Source organism: Salvia splendens, chromosome 11 (assembly GCF_004379255.2).
Source record: "Salvia splendens isolate huo1 chromosome 11, SspV2, whole genome shotgun sequence".
Taxonomy (NCBI): domain Eukaryota; kingdom Viridiplantae; phylum Streptophyta; class Magnoliopsida; order Lamiales; family Lamiaceae; genus Salvia; species Salvia splendens.
Window position 1 is genome coordinate 27,929,032 of NC_056042.1, and position 15,690 is coordinate 27,944,721.

General features: G+C 34.6%; 2 protein-coding genes across 2 annotated transcripts; both read left to right on the forward strand.

The window, feature by feature from the left end:
• Positions 1-1,661: 1,661 nt before the first annotated feature.
• Positions 1,662-5,770, forward strand: LOC121755856 (ATP-citrate synthase alpha chain protein 2-like). The gene is made up of 12 exons (XM_042151272.1): positions 1,662-1,945; positions 2,574-2,750; positions 2,832-2,993; positions 3,089-3,169; positions 3,369-3,420; positions 3,711-3,825; positions 3,918-3,999; positions 4,473-4,568; positions 4,696-4,794; positions 4,888-5,004; positions 5,089-5,205; positions 5,476-5,770. The coding sequence occupies exons 1-12, from the start codon at positions 1,847-1,849 to the stop codon at positions 5,539-5,541; spliced, it is 1,263 nt and encodes a 420-aa protein (XP_042007206.1). The 5' UTR covers positions 1,662-1,846; the 3' UTR covers positions 5,542-5,770.
• Positions 5,771-12,493: 6,723 nt separating this feature from the next.
• Positions 12,494-14,609, forward strand: LOC121754172 (S-adenosylmethionine synthase 2). Its single transcript, XM_042149523.1, has 2 exons — positions 12,494-12,597; positions 13,233-14,609. The coding sequence occupies exon 2, from the start codon at positions 13,242-13,244 to the stop codon at positions 14,403-14,405; it is 1,164 nt and encodes a 387-aa protein (XP_042005457.1). The 5' UTR covers positions 12,494-12,597; positions 13,233-13,241; the 3' UTR covers positions 14,406-14,609.
• Positions 14,610-15,690: the final 1,081 nt, after the last annotated feature.

Consider the following 15,690-nt stretch of genomic DNA (forward strand, 5'->3'; position numbering starts at 1 on the left):
TTTATAAAGAACTTGATGAAATTAATATAGAAATTTCATTTGTTCCTTGGTTCATAAATACTTATGTAAAAAATTACATCTCTACTATTGAAAGAAATTATACTCTTTCCCAAACAGGAGAAATTATTAAATCTAGTTTTCCTCCTCACAAATCTTTTCAAATAGAAGAAGACAATGAAATTAGATATTTTAAAGCTTTTCAGAAATTGATTGATAACGAATCCTTTATTAATACCATGGGTTATATTAACGAGGTTATCAAACAAAGAAATTTTACAAATCTTTATCTTATAAGGCTTGGAGAAAATATTAATTGTATAACAGGTAAGATTGAAAAAATAACTTCTGAATTGAAAAGTATTAAAGAACACTTTTATATTGAAAAAGAAGTTAAACAGGTTGTTTGTACTCCTAGTATACAACCTCCTCCTATCATAAAAGATTTTAAAATGAGGGCTAAGGATAACATTGAAGAAGTTATAATTAAACAATTCAATAAGTTTAAGATCAATACTCTCAATAAAGGAATGGAGGAAACTGATAGTGATAGCCAAAATATGGAAGAAATTTATAAACTGGAAAAATTTAAATTTGCTGATAGACCAACCCAAAGGATGTATTATTATAATAGACCAACTCCCCAGGATGTCCTTATTGAAGAACAGGAGTATACTATAAATAATTCTTATAATGGGAAAAATATTTATGAATGGAATATTGATGGTTATAACGATAGACACATCCAAAATATTATCCATAGAATGCTCATGTATAGTACTGTAGCAAAAAACCTTGGTAATACTGATAGCCAAATTGCAAAAATGATAACAGCAGGCTTTACAGGTCAGTTAAAAGGTTGGTGGGATAATTACCTCACCACAGAAAATAGAAATGTTATTCTTACTTCGATAAAAACAGAAGACAATAATGTTATAGAAAATTCTGTTTATACTCTTGTCATAAATATTATGGAACACTTTACAGGAAGATGGTCTGATAATAGTGAGACTATTAGAACTCTACTTCAAAATTTAAGATGCAAAACTCTTACTAATTTTAGATGGTACAAAGATACCTTTTTAAGTAGGGTTATGGAACTCCCAGAGAGTAATAGTGCTCATTGGAAGTCTAAATTTATAGATGGGTTACCTTATCTCTTTGCTGAAAGAGTAAGAACCCAATTAAGACAAGGAAATATTAATATCAATTATGATAATTTTACTTATGGAAAATTAATAGGATTCTGTATCCAAGAAGGATTATCTCTTTGCAATGAGATAAAACTTGATAGACAAATTAAGAAAAATAATCTTAATGAGAAAAAACAATTAGGGCAATTTTGTAACCAATTTGGTGTTGAAAATATCCCTGTTACAAAAGAAAAAACTAAAAAATATGATAAAAGAAAAGATTATAATGTCCCCACTAGAAAAACTCATAAAAGAAGGTTTTATAATAAGCTTCCTTAATATCCCAATAATTGAAGTTTATAACTTCTCTGCCACCATTATTATTCTTAACTTGGCATTCAACAAATATTGATACTATAGGACATTTTAGAATGAACCTGTATGATTTCAATTGTTTTATCCACAGTATTTTCAATTTTGGTATACCAAGCTCTACAAAATAAATTTATTTGGATCCCCACAACTATTTATTCCTCAACAACTTGAGCTCTCTTGGCTTCCACTCCTCTCACCTAACATCTCACTATTTTCGGTCAAGCCGAGGCATCTCCATTTCGGAGATACAATTTCTATATCTTCACCAGATCTATCTCCTCCTCTCACTCTGCGTAAGCCTAAACTCATTTACATAAACTAGTTCTCGAATTCGATCAGAAATGGCGAGAAAGAAGATTAGAGAGTACGACTCCAAGAGACTGCTGAAAGAGCATTTGAAGAGATTATGTGGTATTGACCTTCAGATATGCTCTGCTCAGGTATACACAAAAAATATACTCTACTTATCATCTCAATTGTATCCTATGTTTTTTTAGATACGGAATTACCTAGGAATGGATCGGATCCTTAATCTGTTTATTCGAAATTCTATTAGTTAGGGGTTTTTGTCTGTACCTATATATCTGTGTTTCGGAAAATTGTGAATCGCGATTACATTTTTGATTCACTGGTCCCTTTAGTATGCTGTGATCACTGTGCTGTCACTTTATTCTGCACTTAGATCAGGGATATGACTTATGAGAGTTGCTGGATTTGTGAGATGATGGACTTATTTACGAGTTTCGCGCATTAGATCATGAATCGATGATGAATTACTAGATAATCATTGACAAAACACATGAACACATCATTACGGATAAGAAGAATTCTACAACTTGTCTCATGTTTCCTCTTTTTCCTTCCAAATGAAGATGATTCTGGATTTGAGTTGTTGCGGATGCCATGTGGTCTGCTATAAGATTTTAAGCTCTGTGAAGTTACTAATATGTTGTATTGTTATTGCTTTTTATGCTAACGTTGTGTTTCCCCAGTGGTCGCACAAGTGTTTTTTTTGCTTTGATCTCAGTAAATGTCTAGTTGTGCTGATGACTATGTAATTTTCGTCAGGTAACACAGTCAACGGACTTTTCTGAATTAACAAACAAAGAACCATGGCTATCATCGACAAAGTTGGTTGTGAAACCTGACATGTTGTTTGGGAAACGTGGCAAGAGTGGTCTTGTAGCCTTAAACATGGACCTTGCTCAAGTAGCTGCATTTGTCAAAGAGCGCCTTGGTGTTGAGGTGACAGAAAAATCTAATAGATTGCTCTATTTGTATTAGTTATGCTACATTGGAAGCTTACTTGATTTTCATTTTTCTCAGGTTGAGATGAGTGGTTGCAAAGCCCCTATAACGACCTTCATTGTTGAACCTTTTGTACCTCATGATCAAGAGTATTACCTTTCTATAGTATCTGATAGGTTAGGATCCACCATTAGCTTCTCAGAATGTGGGGGCATTGAAATTGAAGAGAACTGGGACAAGGTAGACAGCTGCAACATGGTTTTGTTTGGTTCCCTACTTTCGAAGTTAACACGGTGTATGCAACAGTAGACACCAACTAATCTATTGTTCTGCAGGTCAAAACAATATCCCTCCCAACTGAAAAGCCAATGACCTTGGACGTATGTGCTCCATTGATTGCTACACTGCCATTAGAGGTAGACATCTGAATCACCCTATCTCTTTATTTGGTGTGAGATATCCTATATTAATTTGTTTATAATTATAGTAATATTTTGATTTTTTTCATCTTCCGATGAAGTGATGCGGTGTATAACCCAACGTTTTCATAATGAAGTGATACTATCCTATATTTTCATGTCCTCTTGATACTAAATTCTTCATTATTTGTTTCAGGTCCGGGGAAAGATTGGAAATTTTATAACTGGCGTCTTCTCTGTATTTCAAGGTATTGCACTCATAATGGAACTGATTGTTAGTTTAATAGCACACTTTGACTTCATCAGTTGTTTCCGTACGACTTTGAATTATGGAAAGATCAAGTTGTTGGAACTATTCATCAAGGATTGAGCAACACGTTATTCAATTTCTCTTCATCCCTGTCCCCCAGCCGATACCATACCCCATCCCTTGTCTTCTGCTCTGTTATCTTTGTTTGATGCAATTGTAGCATATGATTTTTATCTTTTGATTTTTTAACCGGCTAAGATTGACGTCGATCCTATTTATTATCCACAGATTTGGATTTTAGTTTTCTTGAGATGAACCCATTTACACTAGTGAATGGGGAGCCTTTTCCATTAGATATGAGAGGCGAGTTGGATGATACAGCTGCTTTCAAAAACTTCAAAAAGTATGTTGATGCATGGTTCTCATAGCATGATTTAAATTACTTTGTTGCTAGAATATAAAGCTTATCTCTTTAGAAATTATGATTTGTTTCAGGTGGGGTAACATCGAGTTTCCTCTACCTTTTGGAAGAGTTCTCAGTCCAACAGAGAGTTTCATTCACTCACTAGATGAGAAGGTAAATGCCACCACCTATTGTGTTCCAAAGGTCATTCCATGTGCTAAAACTAGAAATGAGAAAGAAAGAAACTCATTTTTAGACCATTGGTTCAGTAATGATTGTTTTGTGGTTCTTTATTAAATAAACAATGAGTATGATCATTCACACTTAGATAGTTGAAAGAGAGTAGGATTTTTCTGCCCTGCCATCCCCAGGGTTCATCCATGTTGTGGCCTTGGCTGATGGTCATAGCTTTGCTTGTTTACTAATATGCTTCACCCTGGATAACTGGAATATAACTTCAATTATATATTATGGTCTTGTTGTACTTCAAGTTAAATATATGATCTTAAATCAACTTCATAGCTGTTAGAATAACAAAAGTGAACCTTGTTTCTGAAGCTTCGGTTCTATATTGTGAACCTATATGTATATGTACTTGGCACATTTCATTGCTAATCTTCTCACCTGTATTCTTTATCCTGTTATAGACCAGTGCATCTTTGAAATTTACTGTCTTGAATCCAAAAGGGCGTATTTGGACAATGGTTGCTGGAGGTGGTGCAAGTGTAATATATGCCGATACAGTAAGTATTCCAGATTTATCTTCACTGATGCCCAGCCAAGCAAGCAAAAACTTTGCATTACGTTCTCTTATGTTCCATATTGTTTGAGAATACTTATTGATTTCTACTTGAAATTTCCCCCAAAAAGGTTGGAGATCTGGGCTATGCATCTGAGCTTGGTAACTATGCTGAGTATAGTGGAGCTCCAAATGAAGAAGTTTTGCAATATGCCAGAGTTGTTATTGATGTGAGAACTATGATTTTTGTTCGAGTACTCGACGTCTGAAACTTTCTCCCGATATACTTTTCTAACGTAATTCTCTGTCATTGCTGCTTGCAGTGTGCCACAGCTGACCCAGATGGCCGTAAGAGAGCTCTTCTTATTGGAGGTGGCATTGCCAACTTCACTGATGTTGCTGCTACATTCAATGGAATTATCAGAGCTCTGAAAGAGAAGGTACTCAAACTATTTTTAGTTTAGGATGACATTTCTGATTTTTACTCTTGAGGGATGACATAAATTTACCCATCAATTGAGCAGGAATCAAAACTCAAAGCAGCTAGAATGCACCTTTATGTTCGTAGAGGTGGCCCCAACTACCAAACTGGTTTGGCTAGAATGAGGGCTTTGGGAGAAGAACTCGGAGTTCCCATTGAGGTATGAAATCACATTTCTCCTATCCCATATTCATTCTATTTGACTTGTCATGCCTTCTTTTCTTACTGCGGTTATTCTCTACCTTCAAACATCTGAGTTACTAGTTCATAAACAACTTTGAAAATGTAATTATTCTCTCTTCATTAAGTCATTTGCATTTCCTATTGCTATTTTTTTTATCTGAGTAAGCTAGCAATTTAAATACTAAATGTGATTGAAATAGAGTCTCGAATAACATCTATCTGGGCTCTATGATTAATACTGGTTTAGGTTTATGGGCCTGAGGCTACAATGACTGGGATTTGCAAGCAAGCTATCGAATGCATCATGTCGTAGCCCCAACGACTCTGCTGCTCTCTGTTGCAGTGAAGATTATAGTCCAGCCGACTGAAGTCAGGCTGCAGATGGATTAATTCTCTTTGTCATGTGTGTTATTCTCCTCTTTTCGAAGACTATTTGTTCTTGTATTGTGAAAGTTATGAATATTGTTTTTGCTGTTTGCCCCCGACTTTGTTTTGAGACCAACTTTTACATTACTGTTTTCCTTTTAGTTGATCTTTTAAAATGATGTCTTTCACTTTTCATGCTCTATATGAGATTGATTCAAAGTAAAATGAAGACATCATTTTATCAAAGTTTGGGGAAAACTAGAAAATCTTAAAAGTAAATTACATGTAAATTATCTTCTTGTAAGAAAAACGATATCATTTGCTAACATACACATGAACTTTTTTTTGAAATTATGTGGAAAATTCTTACCCCCTATCTCGTTCTCTCAGTTTTTCTTCAAGATAAAGAAATGAAGATACAAACCTGCATGGTTCCATGCCGATTGTTCAAATAAAGAAAACCCTCTTCCCAAGTCGTAATATTCATTATTAACAGAACTTTTTTTAGAAAAAGAGGCCGTCCATATATGATATATCCACCCTGGAGTTTAGAAGCTCAAATCATATTTCTGAGGACAAAATTTATCTTGTGCATTTTGCATTCGCAACTTTACTGAAATGTAATGCATCCCTCACGAAAAAATAGTTGTATTCTTTCATTTTGTTCCGTTCATCAAAATTAATCTTTATTGATGCCATGTTAAGTTTCAGTCTCTAATTAGGTGAGTCTCATTTTTACTAACAATATTCCAATCACTTTTTGCTCTATCGATCTCTCTTATTTTATCAATTTTGCATTAAACCCGCCCAATATGTTATGTGCTGGTAAATTTCAATTTCAGAAGCATAGTACAGTAACAGCTATGTGAGTTAAGATTTAAGTTGTTGCATAATTCTGATGAATCAGTTAGGTGAGAGATCTATAAATGCAATAGTGAAGAGATGATATGCATTGTTAAAGCCAGCTCTTAATAATGGAAACGTGTCATTTTTTTTGAACCAACGAGACAAAAATGACTAGAAATGGTATGGGATTAATAAAAAAAGTTAAACCATAAAATCAAGCACTCATTGAATAGTTAGACAGCATGAAATACGACTATACGAGCAAATAAATCATAGCACAAAAATGAAATAGGATGTACTGATGTACATCAGCTCAATAGTTTCGTAAATCAAGAAAACATACATTGGAATTGTCGAAATTAGTTCTAGCTAGTGGGCATCAAACCGTATGCATTTATACCCTACATTTATTTTGGCCTTTTGGGGTGAATGAGTGGTACGTAGTAGTTTATGATTTCATGATATTTTAATTATTTGCAATGTAAATTAATTTATTTGAAGTTTATAAATTGTTTAATTTTGTCCTGTATAAAAAAAATTACCAATAAATTTTAAGTACATATATATACATATGTTTTGCCATAAATAATTTAAAATGTCCTATTACATGATTAGATAAATAATATTAACAAGTCTCAATTTATGAGTTTGTTTCAGTACATATATGTATTAGGTTAATATTGATGTGACGTAATTACTTTATTAATTATCTAAAGTATTATTGTCTGGGCAGTTGCAATACTTAAAGGCTTCCGATTCCATCCCCATTCTTTCAAGTTTAAAAGTTAAAATGAGATGATGATGGTTGGATAATGCTACTTTCGTTAATAAAAAAAATAGTCCCACTAGTGATGACACGAACTTTTATAATAAATTGATAAATTAAAAGAGGTGGAGAAAAAAGTTGGTAAGTGTGAAAGAAAAGAGAAAAGGTAAAAGAGAAGGTGTCCACTTTTAGAATAGGGACACTCCAGTAAAATGACAAAATGAGACCATTTTTAATTGACGGGGAGAGTATGAAAGGAATATAGTATGATTTTAAATTAACAACTTGCCGTTGAATTCAACTATCCAGTATAAAATTAGTAGTAGTACTATTTTTTAGACTATCATAGTCATCGATGCATTGTTCAACCAAAGCAATCTCTGCATACACACTCTCTCTTTCACTCTCTGTATGCTTTGTAAATCAAAACTCTGTCATTGCCATCATCCAATTCATCGGAGCTCGTTTATCAGTGATGGTGTAACACTCGCGACGTTGCCATTTATTTTTGGAGACGAGTCACCGAAAGGATGTTTCTCGTCTTGCGGAATGATGATTCATCGACTCGTCTGAAAATATATAAAAAGGAAATTCGGTAATTTGAGAATTCAAGATTTCGAAAGGTTTGTGACATGTCAATCAAATTGAAGATGTCTTAAAAATATCGTTTTACAAGTCTAATAATATAATATGTCTTCCGGAGCCATGTCCACTTATGACACTAGAAACAGTACCATAATATAACACTGCAATTCAACACTACAAAAATAGGTACGAGCAAATAAATAATAACACAAAAATGTAGTATATAGCATGTACACTAGCTCACAATATATGGTTTCATAAATCAGGAAGACATTGAATGCTCATAAATTAAGAGTAGCAGCATTCAATCACACACATCTACCACCCCATTTATTTCTTCATTTCCATCTATACTAATTCAAAACTAACATATATCACCATGCACCCAATTACGAAGGATATATATACCCTCAAGCAAAACACAAGTACACACACCACCTACACACAAAAAGAGTGAAACAACTAAAGATATTTGGAGAGATGGAGGTAGGCTTCGGTAAGGTGCTCCTCGGCCTCACCTTGTTACTCGGTGCACTCGCAATGGATGTGAATGGAACAAGAACTCTCAAGGAATTCGATCAGCCTCAGACCTTCGGTAGTTTTGGCGGAACATCTCCTAGCTCGGGTTCTGTTGGATCTTTTCCCGGCCCAAGCGGTTTTGCTTTTGGATCACCCTCGTTTTGCTCATTTCCTGGGGTCCAGTGCACCCCGGTCCAGCCCACCATCCCGTTTGTACCAAACGGGGGTGGCTCCCCAATCGGGGAAACCCCATGATTACAATCATGGGGCTAGTTTATTTATAATAATGTTCTACTTTGATTTAGTAGGGTTTGTTGCCTTTTAATTTTTATCCATGTATTAGGGTTTCTCTATGTACTAGCTAGGGTTTCTATGCATTACGTTACAAGCTAGGTCATGTTATTTAATTACGTCTATTTTATATTTGGCTGGATTGATGAAACTCTTTATTATTTATTCATGTTATGATCGTCTATTTGAGAATGACACATCACTCAATGTTAACAACCAAATCAACTCAAGAGTGTTATCAAAATATTGTTACACTCACACAAACTAACATAAAAGTTAATGTAGATATATTCTTCTATAGTCGATTCGAGCTATTGGACTATTTGCTGGAGAAATGGTCTTACCATTTATCAACTGAGTTGCATTCCATGCTGACATCTCCCTTCTCTTAATGCAATTGATTTTTAGAAAACTCTTTTTTGGGAGGTAAAATAGGGGGTGAATTACCCACTATTTATGCTGACATGATTTGAGCACTGCAAATAATTCATTAAATATTTCGAATTTTCTATCAAAATTAATGGATATAGTAGTTAAAAGTTCGACTGTTCTTGTGTTTAATTATGCACGAAGGAATGGTTTCATGGGCTCAAACTGTTGGACTGGGATGATATATTGGGGTTTAAGTCTTTAACTATTGCGTACTATTCTGAATGGGTTAATTTAATAAATATTGAGTCAAACTAGTTATTATACTTTAATTTATTTCAGTATGAGTAGTAACTTTATGCTTATATCATTTAATTAGTTATTTTATTTCAAATAGAAATTAAAATGTCACATAAAATATAAGAGTTGTAAACTCATTTAAAAACGATTATGCGATGGGGGAGATTGTGGATTAATTGAGGTTAGTTGGAAGTCACGTAAGCTAAGCCAACTATTATCACTTTTGTAAAAGCACATAATAATATAGAGTTGATGACATGCAATCAACGTGGACTCCAATAACCTCGGCCCTCCCCGCGCAGACACCATACAATATTTTTGTAAATCAAATTCCATTATATATTGCTCATAAAAGTTTTGTTTGGATTCAACTTTTCCATAATAAAATATATCCCTCCGTCTGCATTACGAGTCTTGTTTGAGTTTGACACGGGTTTTAAGAAGTATAAAGAAAAGTGAATGGAAAAAGATAGTAGAACATGAGATCCATTTTTATACACGGAATATTAGTTTTATAATAAAATGTGTGTGGGACGTTAATTTACCTAATATTTATAGTAAAAATAAACTGGAAGTACTCCTAATAATGAATGGACTAAAATAATATACCGAAACTCGTAATAATGGTTATAGAGAGTAATGTTAACTAACAATAACATAATAACATGGGTTGAAATTTTAGAAGGCCCATTGTATTTTTCTCAAAGTAAAAAGGCCCACCCACGTAATCCATGTGGTGGCATAATTTTATTGTGACCAAATTGTACACTCGCATTAAAAATAATTTTATAGGTGGATGGCACAAATTTTGATAATAAATTAATAAGGTAAGAGATGAGAAAATGTGAATAAAATATTGTATAAAATAAGTAAATTATGAATTTTATATTTATAGAAGTGAAACTATTTTTTAGACATCCTAAAAGATAAATAATTAGACTATTTTTTCGTGAACTAAGATCATTAAACACCATTTGATCTTTCATTTCGATCGTATTAAATAACAAAATTTGAAAATCATTCATCTCTTTCCTTTCCCCATGACGTAAATTTAGGTCTTCCAATTCGATTGTATTGAATGTTGGTTATCGAATAATTAATCGTCTTGTATGATAGCTATACTTAATTAATTAACATTAGTGGGCAGTGAAGTTTGCATTAATGACCTGATTCATGCCCTTTACTCCTTGTTTATTTCATGCTTCCTTTTATTGTGAACCCTATACGATATGAAAATGTTACTAATATTTTTGTCCTTATCGATTGCTACTTCATTTAACTATAAGAATGATGCTCAAATGGAGACATATTCTAAGATATTTATTATAATTACAAGGCAAAATTCATGCATGGTTTCGTTTTTAAATATAATTCGAAGCGTGTTCATTTTACATATAAAGATTATGAAAATGTGCATATATTTACAATATGTTATGCGTCACAAACATGCATGAGGAGTCGACTTCAAGATTTGATTGCGGAAAACACTAGCTAATTTAATCTACACACTTTCAAAAAGAGCTTTCAACAATATTAAATTTTGAATAATTAAATGCTTCATTTTTTTTGCATTGAATAGTGTCCTCATTGCGGTGACGATGTATATGTATCATCAAAGTGATGATCAAAGTATAATTAATATTGAGTGTATAATTAGAGAACAAATCTCAACCATTAAATCAAAACGATCTAATTCACTACATGGGCGTTTTAGTTCACAATATGAATTTAAAAACAAGGAGTGAACCAAAATACCTTTATAGTAAAGTATTTACTCCGTCAAGGATTTGGTTAACTGTAATGGTGTTTTGGTTCACTCCTTCGTATAGTGAACTAAATCACTCTTATAGTGAACTAAATTTATGTTCTCTAATTATGCATTTAAGTAGTGGTTTACCTAGATCACTATTATGTATCATCGTGAATATATTAAAATCAAATATAGAGACATGATATCCATAACCATAAGTGGTTTGATTGGCCCCATGCAAAACACTATGAATTGCTAAATCATGTGTCGGCAGCGCCCCAAAAACATTTAAATGTAGATTAAAGTTTCTCATATCTATATTTGTCGATTAAAGAAAATTTCAATTTTACAAGACTTGCTTCACATTTGGAGTTGATTAAACCAAATGGAATATATATTCCCACCAACTAAAAAAATAGTGGCTGACCACAAAAAAAAACAAAGCTTAATTCTTTCATATATAGTGAGAACAGTAGAGAAGTTAATATTCACTTATTCAAAGGATTTTCCCCTGTCAACTTACCACATAAAAAAATAGTGGCTGGTCATGAAAAATACTTTTATTTAATACAAAACGGTATATATTGGTAAGGTATTAAAATATGAAGAACGAAAAGTCATAAGATTTACTCAACAATTAAAATATCAGTCTACCTATCTATCACACAAACACACCCCCAACTTGTGTATGTCACCTGAATCAATTTTTGGATTTGACTTTGAACATCTACTTCTTATCAATAAATAAAATGATTTAGTCTTGAATATCAACTACACTAAATCTAAACCGTATAAATCAATCGTCAGGATTAATAAAATCGCCTACCTTGCTACACAACACAAACAGACACACCAACTGATGTATGTCAACATGAATCAATTTTCAAACTAAATTTTGGTCAGCCTATATTCCTATTCCTACTCCTATTCTGTACTAAAACTAAATTTTCAATATTCAAACTAAGTTTTGGTCATCCTGTCCTATTCCTACAAACTATATTTTCTAACTAAATTTTGGCCATCCTATACTAACACACAAGCCAACTGGAGAGCATCAATTTTGAAACTAAATTTTGGAGATTCTGTGATAGGGCAAAAAGATCCCTTCGAAGAACAGCTGGTCGGTATCAGATAGCTCGAAGTAATCAAAATATTCTTGAATATCTAAAGTTCATGTTACGAGGTTAAGAACACCAATGGCATGAAAGGAGCTTGAGAGCAGGGGTTGAAGAAATTAACACTACTAGAAAGGAGAGTTGAAGAGAGAACAAGAGAATCCATAGAAGAGAATAATAATATTAATTAAGTCATCATTTTTCTTAACAATGATAAAAGATTCTACACATGCTTATAATATGCGTCGTAAAAAAATCAAATACTAAATTTTATATATCCCTCCTTCCATTAGTCAAAATAAACTACTGTACAAAATTATACAGAGAATAATATTGAAAGTAATCATCCTATTCCTCCCTATAAATAAGCTCAAGTTGATTCGCCAATACTCGCAAACATTTGGCCAGCCTCTGAGAGTTCCAAATCATTCTCCTCTGCAGTTTGAGTTGAATTTATCTGAGGTACACATTCTCAGCCAAATCAATCATGGAATTTGTTTGATTTATTGCTATTTTGCTTGTGTGCTTTGCTTCTTGCTTTGAATTGTTTTCTGCTTCCTCATATTGCTTCGTTCGATTACACGAACTGATGATTTTAGTGTTTATGTTATTTTGACTTGAAATTCTTGGTTATCATGCATTTCTTTTTTGTTGAGCAGTATGAGAGATCTTGTTGTGTGTGAGCTCGTCATGTTTTGTTGTGTGTATGTATGTATGTATGTGTGATTTAAGTAGGCTTGCATATCTTTCATGTTTCTATGTAGGGATTCATGATAAAATTTGGGGTTTGATGCGGTGAGGTGTATTAGCGGCATAATCATGTTCAGTTCACATAAATAAGCATGGAATCGAAAGAAATTTCAACATCATTTTTTTTTTCTGGATCTTGATCATTTGTATCAATGAATCGGTTGTGTTTTTTGTTCAACTGAGATTTACGCTATAGTTTCCTTTTTCTTTATTGATATTTGATTCTTCTTTAAGGCTTTACTTGATTTCCGAGAAAAGATAAGGGCTCTTCATGACTCTTTATGTGGTCCTTTAGTGGCTTCAGTTAGGCTCCATTTGATGTTTTTATTCATGATTTATATTTGCAGGTTAAGGAAATGGAAACCTTCTTGTTTACCTCTGAGAGTGTGAACGAGGGACACCCTGACAAGCTCTGCGACCAGATATCTGATGCGGTTCTTGATGCCTGCCTCGAGCAAGATCCCGACAGCAAGGTTGCATGTGAGACTTGTACCAAAACCAACATGGTGATAGTCTTTGGTGAGATCACAACCAAGGCCAACATAGACTATGAGAAGATCGTGCGTGATACCTGCCGTAAGATTGGATTCGTTTCTGATGATGTTGGTCTTGATGCTGATAAATGCAAGGTTCTTGTTAACATTGAGCAGCAGAGCCCGGATATTGCTCAGGGTGTCCATGGCCACCTGACCAAGCGCCCAGAGGATATTGGTGCTGGTGACCAGGGACACATGTTCGGTTATGCCACCGACGAAACCCCTGAGTTAATGCCTCTCAGCCATGTGCTTGCCACCAAATTAGGTGCTCGTCTCACTGAGGTTCGTAAGGATGGTACATGCCCCTGGTTGAGACCTGATGGAAAGACCCAAGTCACAGTCGAGTACTGCAATCAGAAAGGCGCCATGGTTCCGATCAGAGTCCACACTGTTCTCATCTCCACTCAGCACGATGAGACTGTTACAAATGATGAGATTGCAAGGGATCTCAAGGAGCACGTCATCAAGCCCGTCATCCCTGTGAAGTACTTGGACGAGAAGACAATCTTCCACCTGAACCCCTCCGGCCGCTTTGTTATTGGTGGACCCCATGGTGATGCCGGTCTCACTGGTCGTAAGATCATCATCGACACCTACGGTGGCTGGGGTGCCCATGGTGGCGGTGCCTTCTCAGGGAAGGACCCGACCAAGGTCGACAGAAGCGGTGCCTACATTGTCAGGCAGGCTGCCAAGAGTATTGTAGCGAGTGGGCTTGCACGGAGGTGCATTGTGCAAGTGTCGTATGCGATTGGTGTGCCTGAGCCCCTATCGATCTTTATTGACTCTTATGGCACTGGGAAGATCCCCGACAAGGAGATTCTGGAGATCGTGAAGGAGAAGTTCGACTTCAGGCCTGGGATGATCTCCATCAACTTGGACTTGAAGAGGGGCAACAATGGGAGGTTCTTGAAGACCGCAGCATATGGCCACTTCGGAAGAGAGGACCCCGACTTCACGTGGGAAGTCGTCAAGCCCCTCCAGTAGCAGAACTGAAAATCTGTCATATGGTTGAGGCGTTGAATAATACTGCTCTTGTTGTTAATGGCTTTTCGCTTCAAATGGTGCATCTTCTGGTTTGAGCCTAAGATACCTTTATGGAATTAATCTGGCGTAGCAGTGTGTAAGATACATGTTTGAGTAATGTTACTATGAAATCAGCTATTGGAATTTCTCATATCAATGGATGAATTGCTTGCGATTTTTAAATATCACTTTTATCTTTTTTCTTGCTATACATCGTAGTTTCAGTGCTCTCTGAATTATGATGATGGAAGTGAAACTCTTCTCGTTGCATTAGCATATGCTTTCATTAGTTGAATTTATAGTGTTAATTTATAGTATTCCTGTTGTATTGATGATGAGTTCATAGGTTCATGAAAAAGGAATTATTTAATTAGTGCAAAGTGCAAACCAACAACAATAGCATATAGAAGTCGAAGTCCGTTGCGCAGTGCCAAAGAGAGTGACGTTAAGCAAATAAACCAAAAAAAATGAGATAATCAAGAATGGAACCGAATTATTTGGATTTACAATATTCCCACAGCAACAAACATGATTAAGATTCGAATTTCGATTGAGTTCGATAAAATTTGCCATTCGTAAAACACAGCTCTTGAGTTGAGACATGCATATAAACTACTTATGTATAGAAATGAACAACAATTATTCCTTGAATTGCCATTCTCTACGACACATGGGACAATGTGCTTGTGAAGTTTGTGAATTCACCCATTTCAAGATGCAGTGAAGATGGAATGCGTGGTTGCAAGAACCCCAAACTGCAACATAAATTTGTGTATGGATTATATAGTGGCTATTCTAACATAGATTCATAAAGAAAGTGAGTGCAATACAATGAAATTCAAAGACAATGAAAATATGAATGGATATGGAAATCATTATCCGAACATCAATAAGAATAGTTATTCTCAAGTCATAAATAGAAAAACCAGCTATAATAGCTACTAACCTTTCAGTATAACCCTAAGAGAAAGAATGACCAGACTAAAAAAGACAGTATTACAAGATTTCCATTACAAGTGAGGACTTCATTTTCTAGCAGAAGTTTCTGGCAGACCAGGACAAGATCAAGGACATCAAGAACAAGGCACAAATGAGAAGGGGTCAGCAATTTTTTGCAACTTTGAATGATTTTCATCGGTCTAAATATATCATGCAAATGTGGTTTGAGTAATATGATAATCAGGATAAGGGGGATTAGATGGAGATAGGACAGGAAAGAGCTCAGAGATGAAATGGAGGAAAGCAC

Coding starts and splice junctions, on each gene's coding strand:
- LOC121755856 (XM_042151272.1), top strand. CDS start 1,847: ATGGCGAGAAAGAAGATTAGAGAGTACGACTCCAAGAGACTGCTGAAA. Junction 4,795..4,887: donor ATGCCAGAGTTGTTATTGAT/GTGAGAACTATG, acceptor TGCTGCTTGCAG/TGTGCCACAGCTGACCCAGA. Junction 5,005..5,088: donor TCAGAGCTCTGAAAGAGAAG/GTACTCAAACTA, acceptor TCAATTGAGCAG/GAATCAAAACTCAAAGCAGC.
- LOC121754172 (XM_042149523.1), top strand. CDS start 13,242: ATGGAAACCTTCTTGTTTACCTCTGAGAGTGTGAACGAGGGACACCCT.